Genomic DNA, 24851 nt, shown 5'->3' with positions numbered 1-24851 from the left:
TTTAAAACAATGCTTGTCCTCGAGCATAACCTAAAGATTTTCATTCAAAAGTCAACCGCCTTTACCCTACCTAGACTTCTAAAGGTGCCTTATTCAAATTTCATGAACCAATGCTGTCTTAATTTCTATCCTAATCTCTTCCTAAAATATTTCTAATCTTTAAGGACCACAAGTTTAACCTTAAAAGATTACTCGTTTCTAGGACATCGCATGATTTATTTCAAACTTTATCCAACTGGGGTGTTCTAAGTGATTTTTACCCTTGTGCGATTCAGATATTCTTTTTGTGATCTTGCACTGATCCAAGTGCCCAGCCTTCATTTTTTCTTGTCCCCACAGGTGTCATGCGAACATCCAACTATGAGCAGGATCCGATCTCAACGTATTTTATTATTTTTTATTTTTTTAGATTGAAATAATTCTAGAAGTAATCAGGCTAAGAATACTAGCACCCCCAAATTTACACACAGCAATGTCCCCTTTGTTGAGAGACGAAATAACTCATGCGAAAAACTTAGGAAGTTTCGTAAAAATCGTTTTGAAGGAAAGCTGGTGGACCGCTAAATTTTAGAAATGTTTCATGAATTAATTGTTCTGAAATTAATTTGACTTTAGTACTTGTTGATGACGGGCAGAAATGTACGTTATTATAGGCCTTTTATTTAGAATTATGAGGAATGTTAAGTAGAATATGAGATGATTATACTAAAAATTCATGAGAAAGTGAGCTTGCGTCAACCAGGAATGAAAATCTCGGCTAACCCACTATTATGCGTTATTTTTGCATACGTTCGACGCATGGATGTTGGGGCCATTAACCGCATGCGTCCATCCCATAGAGGTTGCGGCTACAGAGTAATAACAATAATAGAGGGATGAACGCAAGTGTGGTGGAATGCGATGATACTTTGGAAACCAAGCACGAACATATACCTTGGGAGTATCAAAAGATGATGTTGACATTTCACCTACCATGCTATTAGTAGCAGAGATTCAGAGTAGGTCCAACACGTCGTTAGCAACAGAATTTCAGAAAAGGACCATGTCACACCCCTCCCAGATTACCCTTCTTAATTCAAAGTGAATGTGACGATAGTAGTTACCAACCCTTTTGTGGCACTTACTACCTAACTAACATCCTTAACCTGCTTAGATCCCTGGAATACATATATAACATTCACCAAGCTAATGAAAGTTTAAAAATAACCTCAAAAGGCTAGGGATCAACAACAACATAACTATATCATATTAACTCATACAGAGTTCAGCGGGTCCCAATATACTTTACTAGTCCCTGATATGAGCAACACATATGTACAGACATTTACAGTATAAACACCTAAAACTTCTCTTTAGATTTTGGACTTTTAACTGGAGTCCTTGAGTGGCGGAGCAAGATGATAGCTAACCTCTAGGGAGATGATCACTACCTGGGAAAAGAAAAACATTTGAAAGAATGAGCTACTCGCTCAGTGAGTGACTTAATAAAAACATAAATCTCATGCTTAAACTGAAAGCTAGAAAACAGAATACTGGAACTAAAACATGCCAAGAAAACGTGTACATAAAACTTTTAAAACCATTATATCTGAAAATATAGCTAAACTGATTCCCGGTTGAGATAGAACCCTTGTGGTTAAATCTCAACATCAGATATCATGTTCAAGAGAGAACCCTTTTGTTTGATCTCTCAAACATAAGCCTGGGCTAGGGTGAGAACCCTTTTGTTCAACACCTTTTAGCCAATGCTAGGAAAGAACCCTCGTGGTTCAATCTTAGTGAACTGATTAACTGTCATACATTCACATAGAGCAAACTGGATGTTGATGTCAAGGATCATAACTGAGGCAGGGTACCACTGTTTATCACCGAACTAAGTGAATTATTCTGATACCTTCTCTAAGTATAGTACCAGAATCATAACATAACTGAAACCGGGTAGTACAACTTAGATGCCTTCTTCTTGTACTTCAGTATTGAGCTGAAAATACCTGATAGGAAAACATTTTCATAAAACAAGCTTACTGAAAGCTTGATCTCATAAAACATAGTTTTCATAAGAATATCATTTGCTAACACATGCTCAACAACATTAAGGGCAGATATGCTTTAAAACATAATACAAATACTTGTAACTTAAACATGTCATAGAGTCTTCTTTTGAGAGCTACCATCGTTCAACCATTGTACCAAAGCGTATTTCATAAACTTTGTAACTAGCATGTGTTTATAAACTTTAGAGAAATGCGTTGCTTGGAACTTCTTGTAAAATAACCAACATAAAAGTAACTGTCAATAAAGCATGGATTATTAAAATATTTATAAACCATTTATAAATCATTATAGTCACTCACAGGTCCTTCAAGTTTGCTTCCTTAAGGCTTGATAGGCTTTTCCAATGGGCGTTGAACCTACACATATAAGCATACTACTTAGTGTTTACATTAGCCTTCCTTTTAGGCCTACTCAATAAATCAAGCTCACATGCCAAACCATCACATTGTGCCTCCTACCATTCACTTTGAGGGTCAGACACTTAGCCAATTAAGAGGGATTGATTTTCAAAAGAATACACCCTTTGGTTGCCTACAATCCCCACACTTAGAAAAATTTTGGTGCATCAAACTGCAAATTCAATTCCAACAATTCATAATTAAATTTCCATAACTGATCTCAATGAAATTCCTTCTACAAACTTGCTTAGAATCAAGTTAGAAACATTAACTTAAAATTTCAGCTCAAAATTCACCATCGTTTGATCTGAGATTCAAACCTTCATCATTGGCCCCAATTCAAGCAGCTGTCTGCTTGTTCAACAACTTCCAATTCAAAATTAAAAAATATATAACTCGCATTCAAGGCCTCATCTTACAAAGTTTCATTCTAAAAAGTTGTTTATAACTGAGTTAAAAATATTACCTCAAATTTTTAGCTAAAAAATCTTCATGATTCAACCTGGAGTTTCAATTCTTCACTAATGACCTAGATACACAAAGAAACAAACCCTTCGTATTTATTTTGCTCATCCGGCCTTATTTCGACGAGTTTTCCCTTCAATAGCACAGCCACAGAAAATAGACTCTCAGAACTTTCAAGGGCCACTGGAATTACACAAATAGCTGGTGCATTATTTTATGAGGTGAAAATGTGGAATGAAATGCGGTGATGAGATGTGTTGAGCAATCAAGCTTTCTTAGTGGTATCCAAGTATAAACCCTACTGAGTTTCCTGGTAAGTCAAGGGTCGAACTCAGGGATTTGAGAAAACAGATTGTGGTGGTAATTTTCGAGAAAACTTTGCGATAATCGGTAACTCAAATAGTTGTTTGGTGTTGTTGTTTGTGGTGATAAAAACAAACAAATACGGCAGAGTTTCGAAAAGAGTTGATAAATGGAAGATGCGATGAGTATGTGGTGAACGGGTTGAGAAGGGTTCGGCTAACACTTCCTAGGATGCGTTCATGTTATGCGACCATGCAACATACATACAATAGTAAACTACCTCTCGATGCGAATGCTACGACTTCTAAGGCTAGAACGCATGCGATATATGCGATGAGTCTATAGGAACTACACATAAGCCTCTATTCTTATCCATATGATTTAAAAATGACACGCACACAGATAATGCGACCACATAATATCATAACCTATTTCTAGGGTGCATGCGAGGTATGTTAGCAAATAGAGCTTATCTCTAAGTCCCTATCTCTTGTTTATGTAGTTTTAATCTTTCTCTCTCGAGTCTAGATTCTAACCTAGCTCTCTCAAGTCTTAGGTTCTTTCTTTAGACTCTCTTTCGTGTAACTCTAAAGGGATGTTGGGCACGACATAAAACAAGATAATTGCAAGCAATAAAAATCCTAGTTCATGTTAGCTTAGTTCTTCTCAACCCATTCGATAAGTTTAGCTACTCATGAGTGCTAAGAGAGTGAACAGATGCAGAATAAGAACTTCCATTGTATAAATATAAAGTTGAAATACAAAATAACAATGCAAGTAGAGAATAAAGAGCCTGGTAGCAATCTCTTACTTCCCAGGCTTTTACACTATCTTTTCTACTCGTGTTCAAAAGATAATCTCGCTCTTGTGAGAGTCGACTCGCTCTCTACTTTCTATACCTCCGGGTTCTCTCTCGAGTTGCCCAGAGCAATCTTCCGGCGTCTTGACTCTTCTCTTGCTCCGCCTTCTTAAAAATAAAATAAAACTATGGACAGGCTAAACTATGAACAAAAACTTGCTAAACTGCTAAACTGGTGAACAGGTGAACCCCTTTTTTGAAGGATGCCCTTGGTATTTATAGAGTTTCGGGGTGAAAGGCGGCTGTTCTCTTATGATTGCACAAATGGGATGGCTTTAATTCTTTGACTGATGCACCAAATATTTGTCACCGAAAAGTTAAGTGTACTTTTTATTGTTAGCGGTTTGTCAACTTAATTCGGATTCGACCGTCATCAGCTTCCTGTCCCATCGTGATTAATTATTCTTTTCAGCCAGATGCACCCACCAAGTTGCGCGGGCTCTATGCGGCAATCTTTCTTGAGCAGATGTTTGCAAACACAAATCACTACAAAGCCTTGCAATAATTCTACGCTCGACCAATGATTTCTTGTGATCGCGCTTTCTGCCTTGCATTAATGCATATTCTGCATAAAATTACAAAAATTAACTTTTTCTATGCGATGAATGCATGCGACCACAATATTATAAACTGAATGCTTTTTGGACGTAATCTAGCATATTTTATCAACGTAAACCTTCATTTTTTAATAACTTAGTACTATAATAATGTGCATTTCTGCCCGTTATCACACCCCCAAATTTAAACAATCTTTGTCCTCAAGCATAAGCTAAAGAGCTTCTTTAGAAAGTCGACTGCAAATCTCTTTTCCTAGAATTCTCAAGGATACTTCATTCAAGTCCTATACACCAAATTTTCCTCAGTTCTTATTCAAGTCTCCTTTTAAAATATTTCTAAGATCTAGGGACTGCAAGTTTAACCTTCAAAAGGACTTTACTAAATGCCAGGACATCGCATGATTTAAAAAAACATCTATTTTTTTTTCACTATTGTGTTAGATGATTTTATCCTTGCATATTTTTGTCATTGTTATTTATTTATTTTTCTCTGACCTTGTGTTGATCTAAGTGCCTCACCTTCGTTCTGGCTTGCCCCCACGTGTTTCAGGCAGACATCCAACTACGAGCAAGGTGCTCTTTCTCAGACTAAACTCATATCCACTTGGCAACGGAGTTGCAGTCATTTATTTATGCGTTGATCCTGGCGTCTTACTTTCATTTTGGCTTGCTCTCACGTGTTTCATGCGGACATCCAACTACGGGTAAGTGCCTTTCTGAACTCAACTCTTGTCAACATGGGTTTCCCCATTGCGTTGACAGTGGAGTTGTTATTCTTGATATATATATATATATGTATGTATGTATGTATGTATGTATATTTGTATATTTGTAAAGCTAAAAATAGCAAGGTCAAAAAATAAATACCTCACCCCCAAATTTAAAATGTGGCAATGTCCTCATTGCCAAAAGATTGAAAGAAGTCATGCGATGTTCTTAGAAGGCTTCGTAGAGAGAGTTTGAAAGAAAGCTAGCAGACCACTAACTTCTAGAAATATTTCATGAGGTGACTTTTCTAAGATTATGTTGACTCTAGTATATATGAAAAAAATAGAAGCATGTGTTTCATCATTGAAATCATAATTGGCAAAGAGACAGCATGCAGTGACTTACTAAAATTTTCAATTTTAAATGATTGCGGTAATCAAAGAGGATGCAGTGATAAAACTTTCAAAATTAAAATGCGATGCGATAGTGCAGAATTTGGAATAAAGTCTAGGAAGAATACAAACCCCAAATTTGCGCTGTCGCCCGCATTGTTTGTTGACGCATCCTGCTTTGTGGCGATTTATCTTCTTTGGATTGTAGTGATGGAATAAGACAAGTTACTTCTCCGTGTAGCGCCTCCACAATCATTCGCTCAATCATTTGCAAGAAAAACATCGAGAGGGTCAAATATTAAACAAAACAAAATCTTTTACCATTTTTTTTAAATATAGAAAATGCATATAGATAAACAATAACAACAAAGTAATTATGATAATAGATAATAACGAGTATGATGAAAGTTTCTGAAGTATTGATACAGGAAAAAGGATATTAAAAAGAGTTGCGTCCCTGATGAGGTTGAGTTATATAGTAACTCAGGGACTGCTTATTCCAAGCTGGTCTTTTCACATCCACGGTGGCTTTTCCCTCTTTTCTTTGTCCTCTGGGATCTTGACTGCCTTAATCCGGAGCTTTTCCCCATGAATGTTCATTACAATCTCCCCCTTGCACACATCAATTTGAGCGCGACCGGTTGAAAGGAATGGTCGTCCCAATATGATGGGCACATCTTCGTCCGCTTTATAATCCAAAATGAGGAAGTCTACCAGCAAGATGAATTTATCAATTGAGATTGCAGCATTTTTCAACTCTCTTTCAGGATGTATTCGGGATATGTCCGCAAGTAGGAGAGTCTCTGTCATGGGCGTGAGTGTGCCAATATTCAATCGCTTGAAGATTGATAGCGGCATTACGTTTATACTCGCCCCAAGATTACATATTGCTTGGTCACTATAGATCCCTCCAAAGGAGCATGGTATCGTGAAGATTCCTGGGTCGCACATTTTTGGTGGGATCATAGCATTTTGCGTTGCTGCCACTGTCACGATCTTATCTTCATCATTTTGTTTCTCTTTCATGCTTTGCGACACTGGTAGTGGCTAAACTTTTTCTGCTTCATGTTCTAAGGGCTTGAGGGTGGATGCAACTTTAGGGTTCATCTTCTCGGGCTCTTCTGGAGTCAACGGGTCCTCGATTGTCACCACATTCAAGGTGGCCGAGATGGCTTTCCACCCTTCTTCCACAGTCATTTTTTCGCTTAGCAAGGAGACTGCTAAGCATTGTTCCTTTCCTGTACCTTTAGCACTGCGCGGTACTTGGTTGAGCTCGACAAAGCTCCTCGCGGTCTATTTTTCAGCTCGTGCGCAATTTTCCAAGTTGAATTTCGAGGTTTCAAATGGATGTTGCTTGATTCTGAAGCACTAATTCGTTTTTTTCAATGTACTGCTTCAACAAGCTCTCTAAGGACGAAGATTGCAATGTTTGCGAACTACTGGCATGATTGCTCGTTTGACCGTCATTTTGTGGGAAAAATCCGGGTGGCCCTCCTTTTTGTGCCACTGGTTGAAAGCTTTATTGTCGAGTTTTCCACGCGAAATTTGGGTGGTTTCTCCTCCCGAGGTTGTATGTATCAGAGTAGGGATTAGTTTTCATGAAGCATATCGAGGTTGTATGATCACGTTTACTCTTCGCCTCCTCATATGTTTTGTCAAGCAGACCACAAGCTACTGCCGCATTGGCAGCGGTCTGAGAAGCAGGGTTCAGTCCTTTGTAAAAAGTCTACATCTACAGGCAGTCTGGTAAACCATTATGTGGACAGTCTCTTACCAGTCGCTTAAACCTCGCCCAAGCATCGTTGAGCGATTCGTCATCTTCTTGTTCAAAATTTGTTATTAATTTCCTTCTTCTGGCATTCTCGGTTGGTGGGAAATACTTCTTCATAAACTTTTCCGACACTTGTTCCTACGAAGTTCTCTCCCGGTTCGAGAGAATATGCCCATTTTTTTGCCTGATCACACAAAGAAAATGGAAACAGAGTTAGTCGAACTTCTTCGATAGAGATATTCGGGAACAAAAAAGTGTTGCAGATTTCTATGAAGCTCCAGAGGTGGGTGTGCGGGTCTTCGCCACGCCTCCCTCCAAACTGCCTAGAGCCTTGATCATCTGCAACATTACCAGCTTCATTTCAAACCTCGATCCATCTAGTGTTAGCCTCATGATTCCTGGAGATAAATCATAGAGGTTGGGTGACGTATAGTCCCGAATGGGTCTATTGTAGTCATTCGTCAGAAGGATGGGGTTAGCCATTATATTGTTCGCGTTTGCAGGCCTTGGTTCCGGTTGTTCCACCATTCTTGGTCTTCTTTCTTATTATTGGGGTTTTCTCTTAGTCTGTGTCGAAATGTTCTCTCAATCTCCGAGTCGTAAGTCACTAGAGATTGAGAGCTACAAAGAAATCAGAAAAATTACCGTTAGAACACTGATTTTCCGAAGTCCCCGGCAACAGCGCCAAAAAATTGATGCGTTATTTTATGAGGTGAAAATGTGGGATGAAATGCGGTGATGAAATGCGTTGAGCAATCAAGATTTCTTAACAGAATTCGAGTATAAACCCCACTGAGTTTCCTGGTAAGTCCAAAGTCGATCTCAGGGACATGGGAAAATAGTTCGCGGTGGTAATTTTCAAGAAAAATTTGCGGTAACCGGTAACTCAAATAGTTGTTTGGTGTTGTTATTTGCAGTGATAAAAATAAACAAATGTGGCGAAGTTTTGAAAAGAGTTGATAAACGGAAGATGCAATGAGTATGCGGTGAACGGGTTGAGAAGGGTTCGGCTAACACTTTCTAGGATGCGTTCATGTTATGTGACCATGTAACATACATACAATAGTAAACTACCTCTCGATGCGAATGCTACGACTTCTAAGGCTAGAACACAGTGTGCGATGAGTCTATAGGACCTACACACAAGCCTCTATTCTTATCCATGTGATGACAAAATGACACACACATATAAGGCGACCACATAATATCATAACCTATTTCTAGGGTGCATGCGATGTATGTTGGCAAACAAAGCTTATCTCTAAGTCTCTATCTCTTGTTTATGCAGTTCTAATCTTGCTCTCTTGAGTCTAGATTCTAACCTAGCTCTCTCAAGTATTAGGTTCTTTTTTTAGACTCTCTCTCAAGTAGCTCTAAAGGGATGTTAGCACGGCATAAAACAAGATAATCGCAAGCAATGAAAATCTTAGGTCATGTTACCTTAGTTCTTCTCAACCCATTTAGTAAGTTTAGCTACACATGCGTGCTAAGAGAGTGAACAAATGTAGAATAAGAACTTCCATTGTATAAATATAATGTTGAAGTACGAAATAACAATACAAGAAGAGAATAAAGAGCCTGGTAGCAATCTCTTGCTTCCTAGGCTTTTACAATGTCTTTTCTACTCGTGTTCAAAAGATAATCGAGCTCTCGCGAGAGTTGGCCCGCTCTCTGCTTTCTATGCCTCTGGGTTCTCTCTCGAGTTGCCCTGAGCGATCTTCGGGCGTCTCGACTCTTCTTTTGCTCTGCCTTCTTAAAAATAAAAGAAAACTATGGATAGGCTAAACTATGAACAAAAACTTGCTAAACTGTTGAACTGGTGAATAGGTGAACAGGTGAACCCCTTTTCTAAAGGATGCCCTTGGTATTTATTGAGCTTCAAGGTGAAAGGAGGCTTCTCTCTTATGATTGCACAGATGGGATGGCTTTAATTCTTTGACTGATGCGCGAAATATTTGTCATCGAAAAACTGAGTGTACTTTTTATCGTTAGCGACTTATCAACTTAATTCGGATTCGACCGTCATCAGCTTTCTATCCCATCGTGATTAATTATGCTTTTCAGCCAGATGTACCCACCAAGTTGCGCGGGCTCTATGCGGCAATCTTTCTTGAGCAGATGTTTGCGAACACAAATCACTGCAAAGCCTTGTGGTAATGCTGCGCTCGACCAATGATTTCTTGTGATCGCGCTTTCTTCCTTGCATCAATGCATATTCTGCATAAAAATACAAAAATTAACTGTTTCTATGCGATGAATGCATACGACCGCAATGTTATAAACTGAATGCTTTTTGGACACAATCTAGCATATTTTATCAATGCAAACCTTCATTGTTTAATAACTTAGTATTGTAATAACGCGCATTTCTGCCTGTTATCAATGGCCCGAGTAATCTGTCCAAACAATTTAAATGAATTTCACCTTTCTTCCTATGCGACTGCCAAACTTCTTGCATGAAATCTCCTTGAGACCACTCAATAATATTAGATTCCTTTGAAGAAAGGAGTACTAAGGTCCTTTATGACAGTCTTTCCTGGCCATGTGCACTGACGACACTGATTGCTTTAGTTCTTGAATCACAGCCACTTAGCCCACTAATGAAGATTGATGGCTGAGATTTCATTAAGCCATTTTCTTCCCACTCTATCACAGCACAATTCAACATTAAATCTCATAGGATAGCATGGTCTCCTCTTTGTTTCCCATACTTAGCCAAAATTTGACCATTCTTTCCTATATAGCCATTCGAGAGTTCTCTTGCTCCTTAGTTTACTTTCTTCCTCCATCACTCCTAACCAAAACATAATCTGAATACAACTCATTGGAAGACATCACATAACTTACACTTGCTTACATAAATTAATTAGGGTTCGAGTTTTAAAATTAATGTTCTCGATGATCAAGCTCTAAAAATAGAAGCCTTAGAGCATAACTTCAAATGATCCGAGCTTCTGCCTTCGGGCAGATCCTTGTGATCCAGACAAAAGCGTGAGAAGAAATTCTTGACAATTCTTTATTCCTCCTACCATTTTGAGTGACGACCGGAGCCTCGCAGGAGATAGATCTCGAGAGAGACTACTCCACCGCCCATCCATGGCACCACCGGCAGCCTTGACACACATCTGATGGAAGCAAGACATTCCCATCTAGCCCTCCATATCTCTTCTATCTTTGTATTGTATTATATTGTGGCTTAAGAGATTAATACATTTTATGATCAATGCATTTCTCTAGTTCCTTCGATTTCATCTTCATTTATCTCTTCTTTTCATCATTTACTTTCATTTTAACAACTAAGTAAGATTGCTAGAGTATCGCATACTTAATCATGCGGCATAGACATATGAAGCATGTAGCAAACTAAAACGGTAAAAAAATTAGTTTTTCCTTTATCATGCATGCACTGTGATGATGAAATGAATGATGTGCTAAATGCGCTCAAGTGCTTTGCGATGAAGATAATTTATGTTATACTACGTTCTAAGAGTATGCGATGATAGTGATATGCTCGTAGTATGCGATGAAGTAGTGCGTGTCACAAGTTTCCTTGTATTGAAACCAAGTATAATTCCAATGCAAGTTTCTCAGAGTGATTCGAGGTCGAATACGGGGATTGTTGTCGTTAATTCAATACTTATGTGATACATGCAACCAATTTTACTAATGAATAAAGAATGTTGGTTTGTACAAAAATATAAATTACGATGAAAGTAAAAATGCGTTGATAAAATAAAAATGTGTTGTAAAGTAAATTCCTAAACTACTATGATACATGATGCAAGATACATGATACATGACACTGAGGTCGAGGACTGACTGTGAAGTTGTACAAAAGAATCTATGCATGTGATGGCAAGTTTTATGAATGAAGCAGAAAGAGAAAGAGTAAAAAATAAAAACATCGCAAGTTTGTTAATCATGTTAAGGATGCAACTAAGGTTCCACTTTCTCTTGGCATACACCTCTCAGTGATTGGCCACGTTCCCATATGTCTATGTTGAAATAGAGATAAACGTGGAAATACTTCTGGCATACCGATCTCAAGAAATACTTCTTGCTTTAGTTAACGCATTCTTCCAACCTTCTCTCGATAGGCGGAATAACATCTTCACTTCTGCTCTCACAAGTGAAGATGCGTGAAGCATTCTTTAGCTAAACTTAATTAATTCCTTAACACAAATTAACCCACTTGCTTAATTCTCGCTTTTCACCCTGGAGATTAAGAACACATCATGGAGAAAATGGATTATGAATATATGGAAAGAGACAGAGAGATGATAATGGTGACGATGATAACATTTAATTCTAAAATTAAGCGTTTGATACATGTTGTGAATGAAGGATTAAAGAAGATGAATATAGAGGATGAAATAGAGAATAGAAAGAAATACGGAAAGAGTGTCAACGTCTTGACACAGATCCCAATCAGAGATTTGTGCTTGACGGAGTATGGAAGTAGTGGAGAGGAAAGCTTCCCTCTCAGGCTTGCTTTCCTAGTAGAATTGACCTTTGCACAGAGCTTCAACTTCTGGAATTGAAGAATTCTCTGCTCGAAGTTCCGCGGAATTTACTCTGTGGTCACTTCAGACCAGCCTCTCTCTCAATATCAGTATCTCTCTGTAACTAGGTGTATCTATATCCCTTTAAGCGAATTTGAAGAAGCTATTTATGGCGAGGCTTTGGCTTTTGAAATTTGTGGTCCCCACTGTATAGTTATAGTAGTTCCTGAAATGGCGGAATGGAAAATTCCCTTCTGTTACGCAATCAGTCCCTCAGAAATGCACAACTAAAAGCTGCACACTTGTCAGAATCTTCCGCAAATGCGTTGCTCTTCACATCTTCGATCTATCGCCGCATGCGGTGTTGTTTTTTATTACCGCATGCGTTGGGATTGCGTTGATCGCTAAAGCTCAAGATCGATTGTCGTATGTGCTATCATTGCATTGATCATCTCCTCGTTTTTGATTGATGGGCGCAATGCGACGTAGATGCATTGTTTATTTTGTCTTCGAGCCATGAACACATGCGGTGACCCATTTCCTGCAAAACAGAAACTGAAACATTCTATTCGCCATCGCAATGGTATTAGTGGGTGTATTTACGACATTTCATAATTTTTGTATTTCTTAGCCAATTTGTATACTATCGACGCAACATTCCTCTCTTTTTTCCGCAATATCTAAATAAAATAGTATAAATAACTTGTATTTCTACAAGTTATTACACCCTCAAATTTAGATATATGTTTGTCCTCAAGCATTTCTTCGACTAAAGCAATTTCCGCTCAATTCCTATCCTAACTTTGTGCCGATTGGTTTCTCCGAATGCTCCCCTTATACAACATTGCTTAACAACGCGATTTCCTTCTATCCTTTAATAATTCATCAACATGCTTTACTTTATTCTTTTATACAACAAACCTCTACTCAAAAATTCCCTTCTTGTTTTTAAAATAATGTTTACCTCTTCTTGCAAAAACAACTAGTTGCGTCTTTATCGGTGGTCTGGTTTGCATCATTTTATTATACTGTTGATCATGGTTACACACTTTGTTTTGGCTTGCTCCCATGGGTGTCATGCGAACATCCAACTATGGTTGTGTGCCAATCTCACCTTCAACTCTTGATTTTCAGCTAAGTTTTACTTTTGCTGGTAAAAGGAGTTGTCTCTTATATTCTTTATTTCTCTCTCTCTCTCTCTCTCTCTCTTTTTCATATTGTGTCGATCTTAGAAACCCATCTTCGTTCTGGTTTGCTCGTACGGGTGTCATGCGAACATCCAACTACGAGCAGGTTCCTTTCACGACTTAACTCTTATCAGGTTGGGATTTTCCCTTACATTGACATTGGAGTTGGTATGAAAATAATTTTTTTTTAATGATAATGAACACATTTTCCTAATGACCGCATCCACTTGATCGCATCTGCTCAGACCTTCCCCACCCCCAAATTTAGAGATTCGCAAGGTCCTCATTGCGTTGTTTTGGACATAATAGACAAGACACTTAGTCTAAATTTTGAAAAGAAGGTTTGAGCAGAGTCTTGAAATATAAAAGGTAAAGTAGTGCGATTGCTATGAATTATCTAAGTGTTAGTCAGAAAGTGCAAAGTGTGAGAAATGCTGCTAAAGGTATGCATATTACTCATCATATAAGACAAAGAACATCACAATAATTGACAAAGGATTATAAGTATTAAGGCTAACACATACGAAAAGAATAGTTACTCAGTTGTATTAACATTAACTAAGTATACAAAGAATTACAAATATCGCAATACAAAATTTAAGCATGTACAAAAGAATCAAGGTATAGCTTCTATACATAAAAAATAATGAAATGAATTTATCCTTTGTATTTTATTTAGACAGGTGCAGGTTAAAGATTAACACAGTGTATCTATTACTGCAAATGCATATTTGTAGAGGACGGGCAACAACGCATGCATTAGCGCAACACACCCCTCAACTCAGTGCATTTTTGGAGGACGGGCGCACGGTATTTCTACTGGTGCAACACTACCTCGACATAGCGCGCTTTCGCTAAAAACGGGCAAAAAATACATACGCGCGCAACAGACCTCTCAACGCAATGCATTTTTGTAAGATGGTCGCAAAGTGTATCGTGTCAGCACAAGATGCACCCATCATCACAATGCACACCAATTTTCTTAATTTTCTTTTTAATTCATTAATAATGCAAATCGAGAAGACTTTGCAGTGTTCATTTTCTTTTTGTTCTGTCATTCACAGAAATTTAAAAACCACACAACTAATGCAAAAAACTAAAGAACTTAAGCATGGAAATAACACAATTGAATTAAACTAAAAGTAAACTCGTAAAGTAGCAAAGGCTAATTCTAGTAAACAGTAAATAATGCAATGTAGAAAACCGTAAAGGAAAGCTGTAAAGAAAGCAATTAAACATAGATGTAGGGATGCAGATTGAACGAAGTTTTTCAGAGTTACCGCAATAGCTTCCCTTCAAGAAGTCAATCCTGCTTGCCTAAGTCGATGGTCTCCATGCGTCGTTCCACATTTCCCCCATAGTAGGGCTTAATTTGTTGACTATTGACTTTGAATGTGTTGCTTCCATCTTCAGTTGTTAGTTCCACTGCGCCATGGGGAAAGATAGTCTTGATGCGGAATTGCCCAGACCAGCGGGACTTCAACTTCCCTGGAAACAATCGCAAATGCGCGTTAAACAGAAGTACTTGTTAACCCTCGAAGAATGTCTGGTTGCTTATGTGGTCGTCATGCCACTTCTTGGTTCGCTCCTTATAAAGCTTAGCATTTTCGTAGGCATTCATTCGCCACTCGACCAGCTCATCCAATTGCAGCTTCCAGACTTCCCCCGCACTGGCGACACGGGGATCGTTGTCTTGTCGCTTCTCAATGTCACTACTTGACATTGTTCTTTACTGCACGGTTCTGATGCTCCCGAGCTGCTAGGCAGCATACCAAGTGGTTTATTCTTAAGTTCAATCGCAAGCTGTTCAATCTGTACCTCCAAATTTCTGAAGGAGAAAGCTTGTGATTGCTTGATTACCTCGTTCTTCTTAATATACCATTTCAATAATGTTTCCAAAGACGAGGTACTACAAGGGGTGTCAGAAGAGGATGGTTGGTCGTAGGGTTATATACTTTGAAGATTAACTTGGCCGTGATTCTAATTAATGAAAACCGAAGGATTACCTCGATTCTCGGGATGGTTGCTCTTATGATTACCGTGACCCCCTGGTTGTGATTCTCTTCCTAACTGAAAGTTGGGTGATTCCGCCAACCAGTGTTGTAGGTGTTGTCGAATGATTCATTGTGAATAGAGTATATGGACTATTGATTCAACAGGCAGACTTCCACTGAGTGCCCCTCTCCGCATTGAACGCAATTTATTGCGGCCTCTTGTGTCAACGCATTTGCTTGTGCTAAACTTTGAGAGAGGTGTCCTTGCCGAATAGCCATAGTCTAGAAGAGCGAGGTTTCTATGGCCATCTGGACGGCCAGGGTATTCATTGTATCAGCTGGTACAATGGCACTTTATACTCTTCTTTGTTCCGAACCTCTTTCCTCATACCCGTTATCTATCCACTCATATGTATTTCGTGCGTAATCTAAGATGTGCTTTACTTTCGTATACATCTTGTCCATTAATCCTTCTACCGTGAAGGCATCAACAACTGCTTGCGTTGATCAATCCAAGCCGTTATAAAAAGTCTCCATCAGAACACAATAAGGAATCTCGATGTGCGGACAGTTCTTCACTAATTGTCTGAATCGCACCCAGGCGGTGCCCAAAGTTTCTAGCCCTTCTGTTCGAAATTCATCAGATCCTTCCATCTCTTTGCATTGACGGCTGGAGGGAAGAATCTATTCATAAACCTTTCGACCAACTGATCCCATGCGTGGATTTCATTTGGCTCTAGTGACTGAGCCCACCTCCTTACCTCATTCCATAGTGTATACGGGAAAAGATATAATCTAATTCCTTCGAGAGTCACACTAGGTATGGAGAATGTGTTGAACACTTCAACAAAGCTGGTCAGATGGGCGTGCGGGTCTTCACCTTGTAGACCTCCAAATTGTCCCACATTTTGGATCCTTTGAAGCATGTCCGACCTTATCTCAAACCTTTCATTCTCCGCAACCGTAGGTCTTGAAATTCTGGGTGAGAAGTTATAAAGATTTGGCGCCGCATAGTTCCTCATAGGGATGTTGCAGTTGTTAGCAAGAAAAACAAGGTCTTGTGCGGGCCAGTTTTGTAAACCCGAGACTTTCCTTGGATTATTTGCTCTTGTCACACATTGTAGGATGTTGGATTTTAAGTTTTTGTTGTTCCATTTTTGAAGAAAATGGCAAAGCTTTTGGTTGAAGTTGTCCTTAATAATTTTGGAATTAATAAATAAATAAATAAAAGAAAAGAAAGGGAATAAAGAAAAAGAAAAGAAAATAAAAGGAAAGAAAAGGAAAAGGAAAAAGGGAAAAAAAAATGAAAGAAATTGGAAACCCATTCGGTGCTTAAGGTTTAAAGTGAGAACCCACTCATTTCAGCCCATTTCTTCATCATTTCCCATTATATTTTCAGAGCATTTTGAGAGAGAGTGTGAAGGAAGAGGAAGAAGAAGTTGCTGCCAGTTGGAGGTTGAAGAAGGGAGGAAAAGCTCATGCAAGTGCAACCATGGAAGAATTTTGGTTCAACCTACCTATCTATGGTTTTTAAGTTGATTTGAGCTACACAAGAATAACTAAGAGGTGAGGCTTGACTTTCTTGAAAGATAATCTACTTTCTAACAAATTTCATGAAGCAAGCTTGAGCTAAATATGATGTTAAGTTAATGGTTTTTGAAAAGGAAAACAGAGCACAGAATTTTCGTGCAAATCAAAAGGATCTCTGCCTTTCTCTGGTTTTTCGAACATTTTGGGGTGTACATGTTGGATTAGAAGCTCAATTGGATATGGTTGGAAAACTTATTCAATTTCCTATAACTTTCATGAAGAATTCGTGAGCCAAAAATGAATAAAACTAGGTTTAATTTCAGGAGAAAGGTAAAGGGTAGCAGAGTAGAGGGTAGTAGAGAAGCATGAATCTGTGTTCGCTATGTTCGAGGGATTTTTGGACAAATCCTTTGAGAATCTCGTTTTTATTCCTTCAGGTAAGTTGTAGAGGGTTCCAAATGAAGAGTTTGATATATAGTACATTAATTTTGGTCAAGTATTGAGGAAGTTATGAGTGTTGGAAGTTAGGGTATTGAATCTGGAAAATCTAGAAAGAAAATGTGAAGTGTGATTTTATTTCTAGAATTTAGAATTCATGAGCATGGAAAGACAAGATGATTTATAGTTCTGATGCTCGGTTTCGGTTGTTTAATAGGCCAAGTCTACAGACAAGGAACTAACGAAGACTGTGATTGAGAAAACGAATTTCGAAAATGATTTCTAAACTGTAATTTATGCTTAAATGGTTTACATGCCTGAGTTTGAACTTATGAATGATACCTGATTTCTATGAATGGTTTCAAGCATAAGTTTTGAGCTTATATTTTCTAATGAGGTTTATATACGAGAACATGATTATTGACTTCCTGAAAACTAGTTGAAACGATACCATTTAAGGTCAAGTATGTATTAGCGAGTACTGTATAAGGATTTTCAGTTTTTCACGAGTAAACTTGAGTTTTACGAAAGATAAAGATAAGCAGGCATGTTTTAATGTTTTCATGTGGCTTTCTGAGACTTTTATTGATTACATGACTGAGATATTGAGCCCGAGGCTGTATGGATGGTACCATGTGCACATAGGTTATATTCCAGTGTTGGGTAAGCCCTACTATGACAAAGACGATGGGAGTGCTGGACGGGCCTCACTACATCGTAGAGCTAGTAAACGTTGGTTGTACTGGGCGTGCCTTACACAACGTTGATTTTTCGTGTTAGTTAAAATGTTTTATATACTTGATATTCCTTGCCAGATTTTAATGATGTACTTGCAGAACATTTAAGAAAGCTTTTAGCGTTACACGTTTATGTTTAACGCTTTGATTGAACAGATTTGTTTATCACGTGTTCTGATTTGCGGATTTACAGTTTTAAAGTCAGTCACTCACTGGGCTTCGTAGCTCACTCTTTCAAAATGTTTTCCCACTTCTCAGGTAGAGATCGAGCTCTCGGTGCGTGATAACTGCCAAAATCTGTTTTCTCCTAAAAGCTTCCAGATCAAGAGCTTCATACGTGGGTGGAGTTGTACATTGTGTATGTTAATATTGTAAATGTCTTTGTAAGAACTGGATAGTTTATGGTTGTGTAAGCACTAGATGTCGTGGTTGTGTAAACCCCAGTTGGATATGTTTTTGGTTGTGATATCCCTATCAGATGATTTCTAAACTGTAATTTATGCTTAAATGGTTTACATGCTTGAATTTGAACTTATGAATGATACCTGATTCCTATGAATGGTTTCAAGCATAAGTTTTGAGCTTGGATTTTCTAATGAGGTTTATATACGAGCACGTGATTATTGACTTTTTGAAAAGTAGTTGAAACGATACCATTTAAGGTCAAGTATGTAATAGCGAGTACTGTATAAGGATTTTATGTTTTTCACGAGTAAGCTTGAGTTTTACGAAAGATAAAGATAAGCAGACATGTTTTAATGTTTTCATGTGGCTTTCTGAGACTTTTATTGACTACATGACTGAGATATTGAGCCCAGGCTGTATGGATGGTACCGTTTGCACATAGGTTATATTCCATCGTTGACGTTGAGTGTACTCCGTGACAACGATGCTGTCGGGAGTGTTGGGTAAGCCCTACTATGACAAAGACGATGGGAGTGCTAGATGGGCCTCACTACATCGTAGAGCTAGTAAACATTGGTTGTACTGGGCGTGCCTTACACAACGTTGATTTTTCGTGTTAGTTAAAATGTTTTATATACTTGATATTCCTTGCCAGATTTTAATGATGTACTTGCAGAACATTTAAGAAAGCTTTTAGCGTTACACGTTTATGTTTAACGCTTTGATTGAACAGATTTGTTTATCACGTGTTCTGATTTGCGGATTTACAGTTTTAAAGTCAGTCACTCACTGGGCTTCGTAGCTCACTCTTTCAAAATGTTTTCCCACTTCTCAGGTAGAGATCGAGCTCTCGGTGCGTGATAACTGCCAAAATCTGTTTTCTCCTAAAAGCTTCAAGATCAAGAGCTTCATACGTGGGTGGAGTTGTACATTGTGTATGTTAATATTGTAAATGTCTTTGTAAGAACTGGATAGTTTATGGTTGTGTAAGCACTAGATGTCGTGGTTGTGTAAACCCCAGTTGGATATGTTTTTGGTTGTGATATCCCTATCAGATGATTTCTAAACTGTAATTTATGCTTAAATGGTTTACATGCTTGAATTTGAACTTATGAATGATACCTGATTCCTATGAATGGTTTCAAGCATAAGTTTTGAGCTTGGATTTTCTAATGAGGTTTATATACGAGTACGTGATTATTGACTTTTTGAAAAGTAGTTGAAACGATACCATTTAAGGTCAAGTATGTAATAGCGAGTACTGTATAAGGATTTTAAGTTTTTCACGAGTAAGCTTGAGTTTTACGAAAGATAAAGATAAGCAGACATGTTTTAATGTTTTCATGTGGCTTTCTGAGACTTTTATTGACTACATGACGAGATATTGAGCCCAGGCTGTATGGATGGTACCGTGTGCACATAGGTTATATTCCATCGTTGACGTTGAGTGTACTCCGTGACAATGATGCTGTCGGGAGTGTTGGGTAAGCCCTACTATGACAAAGACGATGGGAGTGCTGGACGGGCCTCACTACATCGTAGAGCTAGTAAACGTTGGTTGTACTGGGCGTGCCTTACACAACGTTGATTTTTCCTGTTAGTTAAAATGTTTTATATTCTTGATATTCCTTGCTAGATTTTAATGATGTACTTGCAGAACATTTAAGAAAGCTTTTAGCGTTACACGTTTATGTTTAACGCTTTGATTGAACAGATTTGTTTATCTCATGTTCTAATTTGCGGATTTACAGTTTTAAATTTAGTCACTCACTTGGCTTCGTAGCTCACTCTTTCAAAATGTTTTCCACTGTTCAGGTAGAGATCGAGCTCCCAGTGCCTGATAACTGCCAAAGTCTGTTTTCTCCTAAAAGCTTCCAGATCAAGCTTCATACGTGGGTGGAGCTGTACATTGTGTCTGTTAATATTGTAAATGTCTTTGTAAGAACTGGATTGTTTATGGTTGTGTAAGCACTAGATGTCATGGTTGTGTAAACCCCAGTTGGATATGTCTTTGGTTGTGATATCTCTATCAGATTGTTTACCAAACCGAGTTATGTCAGGATTGCACTTCATGTGTGTCTAAAGGTTTTCAAGGATTTTGATGTATTGTGTTACATGTAAAGTATTTTATATCTAAGATTAGTATGTTTATCAGATTCAACAATTCAATAGGGTCAATAGGTATCGTTAGAGGAGGACGATGTCTATTGGCTTCACGCCATCTCCCTGACTACGCTAGCAGGTAGTCTGGGATAGGGTGTGGCAACTTGGTATCAAAGAGGTTAACTCCATGGGAAATGAGACAGAGTAGTTAGTGCTTAAAGAATCTAGGAAGGAAATAGTTAGACGTTCAGTCAGTTCAGATTGAATGAGCATAGTATGGCCAAGTATGGATAAGAGTGAGTCCAGTCAGGTCTAGAATGTGGGTAAAAGTTTAGTGTCATGCATCTGAGTTAAGTATCTATAGCATGTCTGATGTGTTGATATGTTATAGGAGTCATGCCACCACGTACCAGTAAACGACGCAGGCAAAATCAGGATGGGACACAAGATCCTACCCAAGGTCAATCTGAAAAGAGAACCAGTACGCTGAGAGCTCAGATTGGAACAGGAAACGAGCAATTTTTTAGATCTGCATAGAAGGTAGATAGGCTAGAGAGAGCAGAACTTAGTGATCTGGAAAAGATGTATGGAATAGAATGACTGAAGAAATTAGGAGCCACAATGTTTGAGGGTTCCACAGATCCAGCTGACGCTGAGGTTTGGTTAAATATGCTTGAGAAATGCTTCGATGTGATGAGCTATCCTAAGGAGCAAAAAGTCAGATTGGCCACATTCATGTTGTAGAAGGAGGCAGAGGGATGGTGGAAATCCATATTAACCAAGCAGAGTGATGCACGTATGTTAGACTGGCAGACTTTCAGAGGCATATTCGAAGACAAGTATTATCCCAGCACATACTATGAGGCAAAGAGAGATGAGTTCCTGGGACTAAAGCAAGGGTAACTTTCAGTGGCCGAGTACGAGAGAAAGTATACCCAGCTTTCATGGTATGCTGATATGATTGTGGCATCTGTGAGTGACAGGTGTCGAAGGTTTGAAAGAGGGCTTCGTTTTGAGATATGTACCTCGGTTGCAGCTATTGCTAAGTGGACATATTTTTCTTAGATAGTAGAGACTGCCCTATGTGTGGAGTAGAGTATAACAGAGGAGAAGTCAATAGTGGAGCCTAGTCGTGGGGCTTCAAAGCTAGTGGTTTCCGAGGTCGTGAAGAGTGAAGGTTCATGGCTGGAGTGAATGTTTCAAGCCGTCAAGACTTTAAGCGTCGGTTTGGTGGCCAGTCATCGAGGCAGATGAGTTCAGTAGTGCGTATCAGAGGTAGAGCTAGAGAGCACCCAGTCAGTCTGCTAGTTCAGTAGCAATACCGTGGATGGAGTCCGTTGCTAGTGAAACCAGGAGAACCCCATGTACAAGTTATGGCAGGAATCATCAGGGTCAGTTTCTTGTTTGTGCCGATGTGTGTGACCAGTGTGGACAGCGAGGGCATTTCAAGAGAGACTATCCACAGCTGAGAGTAGCAGTTCAGAGGGACTAGGGCGTTGAGTCCCTCACAGTTGAGCTGCCGAGAGTCTTAGTGGCTGCAAGAGAAGGCACTAGCAAGGAAAAGCAGAAGGGAGTTGTGGGGAGACCTAAGCAGCAGGGAAAAGTTTACACTATGACTCAACAGGAAGCGGAGGATGCACCAACGTGATTACTGGTACGGTTTTTATTTGTAATGTACCTGCACGTGTTTTATTATATCCAGGTGCTACGCATTCCTTTGTTTATAGTATGTTTCTAACTAAGCTGAATAGGATGCTAGAGCCTTTATCTGAGGGATTAGTTATATACACTCCAATTGGTGACGTTTTACTAGTCAATGAAGTTCCACGTGATTGTGAGGTTTTAGTAGAAGGTCTGAGTATGCTAGTGCATCTTTTTCCACTAGAGTTGCAGGCATTGGATGTAATTTTGGGAATGGATTTCTTATTCATTCACTATGCTGCTATGGATTGCCATAGCAAGGAAGTGACTTTTAGGAAACCAGGTTTGGCTGAAGTGGTTTTCAAGGGTGAGAGAAAGATTATTCCTACAAGTTTGATTTCAGCTCTGAAAGTTGAGAAGTTGTTGTGAAAGGGTTGCACAGCGTTTCTTGAACACATAGTAGAGGTGCAGGAAGAAAAGCTAAAACTAGAAGATGTTCCTGTAGCGCACGAATTTCTTGATGTTTTTCCAGCTGATCTATCAGGTTTGCCACCTGATAAAGAGGTGGAGTTCACTATTGAATTGTTACCAGGAATAGAACCTATTTCACAGGCACCGTACAGAATGGCTCCGAGCGAGTTGAAGGTGCAGTTACAAGAACTAGTTGACAAGGGATACATCAGGTCTAGTGTATCGCCTTTGGGAGTTCCAGTGTTATTCGTGAAGAAGAAAGATAGTACCCTCAGATTATGCACTGATTATAGGCAGTTAAACAAGGTCACGATACGTAACAAGTATCCTCTACCATGCATTGATGACTTGTTTGACCAGTTAAGGGGAGCAGCAGTGTTCTCTAAGATTGATTTGAGGTCAGGATACCACCAGTTAAAGGTTAGGGAATCAAATATTCCTAAGACAGCATTGAGGACGAGGTATGGGCACTATGAGTTTTTAGTGATGCCATTCGGTTTAACGAATGCGCCAATAGTTTTCATGGACCTCATGAACAGGATCTTCCAGCAGTACTTAGATCAGTTTGTGATAGTATTCATCGATGACATACTAGTTTACTCAATTGATAGGAAAGCCTATAAGGAACATCTGAGGATTGTTCTACAGACACTATGTGATAAACAGTTGTACGCTAAGTTCAGTAAATGTGAGTTATGGTTGAAACAGATAGTGTTCTTAGGGCATGTAGTTTCAGCAGACGGAGTTAGTGTTGATCCATAGAAAGTGGAAGCTGTTGTCAACTGGGAGAGACCAACTAGTGCAACAGAGGTACGTAGTTTCCTAGGCCTGGCCAGATACTACAAACGTTTTGCTGAGGATTTCTCACGATTAGCATTACCCTTGACAGCTTTGACAAGGAAGAATGCTAAGTTTGAGTGGTTGGATAAATGCGAACAGAGTTTCCAGGACCTGTAGAAGAGATTAGTGACAGCACCTATTCTGACACTTCCTGTAATAGGGAAGGAGTATGTGATTTATTGTGACGCTTCGAGGTAAGGATTAGGTTGCGTGCTTATGTAGGAAGGGAAGGTAATAGCTTATGCTTCAAGGCAGTTAAAGAAGCATGAGTGTAATTACCTTACCCATGATCTTGAGCTAGTAGCAGTTGTTTTAGCACTAAAGATCTGGAGACATTATTTATTCGGTGAGAAGTGCAATATTTTCATAGATCATAAGAGCCTGAAGTATATCTTTGATCAGAAAGAGCTGAATCTGAGACAGAGGTGATGGCTATAACTGATTAAAGACTATGACTGTACCATTGAATACCATCCGGGTAAGACTAACGTAGTGAGCGATGCATTAAGTAGGAAGTTGAGACTTCCAAAGAGTGCCTTGTATGGTATTCGAGCAACCTTGCTAAGTGAGTTAAGAGGTTTCAGGGAGGTTGTGACTGTAGAGAGTTTAGGGAGTCTTTTAGCTCAATTTCAGGTTAGGTCTTCTCTAGTAGCAGAGATTGTGAAAAGACAGCCAGAAGATAGTAATTTACAGAAGATGCTTGCAAAGTCCAAGCAAGGCTCAGAAGCAGAATTTGAGTTGAGAGTAGACGGAGCCATAGTTAAGTAGAGAAGACTACGCGTTCCGAGTATTAGTGAGCTTAAGGGTGCTATACTAGAGGAAGCTCACAGTTCAGCTTACGCTATGCATCTAGGAAGCAACAAGATGTACGGGACTTTGAAGAAAACATATTGGTGGCCTGGTATGAAACGAGAGATAGCCGAATATGTTGATAAATGTTTGTTCTGCCAACAGGTTAAACTAGTGAGATAGAGGCCAGGAGGACTCCTTAATCCACTGCCAGTGCCAAAGTGGAAGTGGGAGCATATTACCATGGATTTTCTGTTTGGATTACCTCGTACTACTGGTGGACATGATAGTATATGGGTAAAAGTAGACAGACTCAACAAGACAACACGGTTTTTACCGATTAAAGCGACGTCTACATTAGATCAGCTAGCTAAGCTATATGTCGACAGGATTGTGAGTCAGCATGGATTGCCAGTGTCCATAGTTTCAGATAGGGATCCGAGGTTTACTTCTAAGTTTTGGCCTAGTGTGCATAAAGCAATGGGAACAAAGTTGAAGTTTAGTACAGCGTTTCATCCCCAGACAGATGGTTAGTCAGAGAGGACCATCCAGACCTTAGAAGAAATGTTGAGAGCATGTGTCTTTCAGTTTAAGGGAAGTTGGGATACCCACTTATCACTTATGGAGCTTGCTTATAATAACAACTATCAGTTTAGTATTGGCATGGCACCATTCGAGGCTTTGTATGGCAAACCATGCAGAAATC

At 39.0% G+C, this 24851-nt stretch overlaps 1 protein-coding gene and 1 non-coding gene across 2 annotated transcripts; one reads left to right on the top strand and one right to left on the bottom strand.

Moving 5' to 3' along the window:
* The first annotated feature begins 7485 nt into the window (after window positions 1–7485).
* LOC150034439 (small nucleolar RNA R71) lies at window positions 7486–7592 on the top strand. The gene has a single exon (XR_016531637.1). It is a non-coding gene; the product is annotated as a small nucleolar RNA R71 (small nucleolar RNA).
* A 6908-nt stretch (window positions 7593–14500) lies between these two features.
* Window positions 14501–14920, bottom strand: LOC150034438 (uncharacterized). Its single transcript, XM_090316732.1, has 2 exons — window positions 14731–14920; window positions 14501–14685 (listed from the first exon to the last, which is right to left on the bottom strand). Exons 1-2 carry the CDS (start codon window positions 14918–14920, stop codon window positions 14501–14503), a joined length of 375 nt encoding a protein of 124 aa, XP_090172858.1.
* Window positions 14921–24851: the final 9931 nt, after the last annotated feature.

This window comes from Benincasa hispida, chromosome 8, assembly GCF_027475165.1.
Source record: "Benincasa hispida cultivar pf3 chromosome 8, pf3_genome.v1.1, whole genome shotgun sequence".
NCBI classification, from domain to species: Eukaryota; Viridiplantae; Streptophyta; class Magnoliopsida; order Cucurbitales; family Cucurbitaceae; genus Benincasa; species Benincasa hispida.
This window is presented reverse-complemented; position numbering and strand designations above follow the sequence as displayed.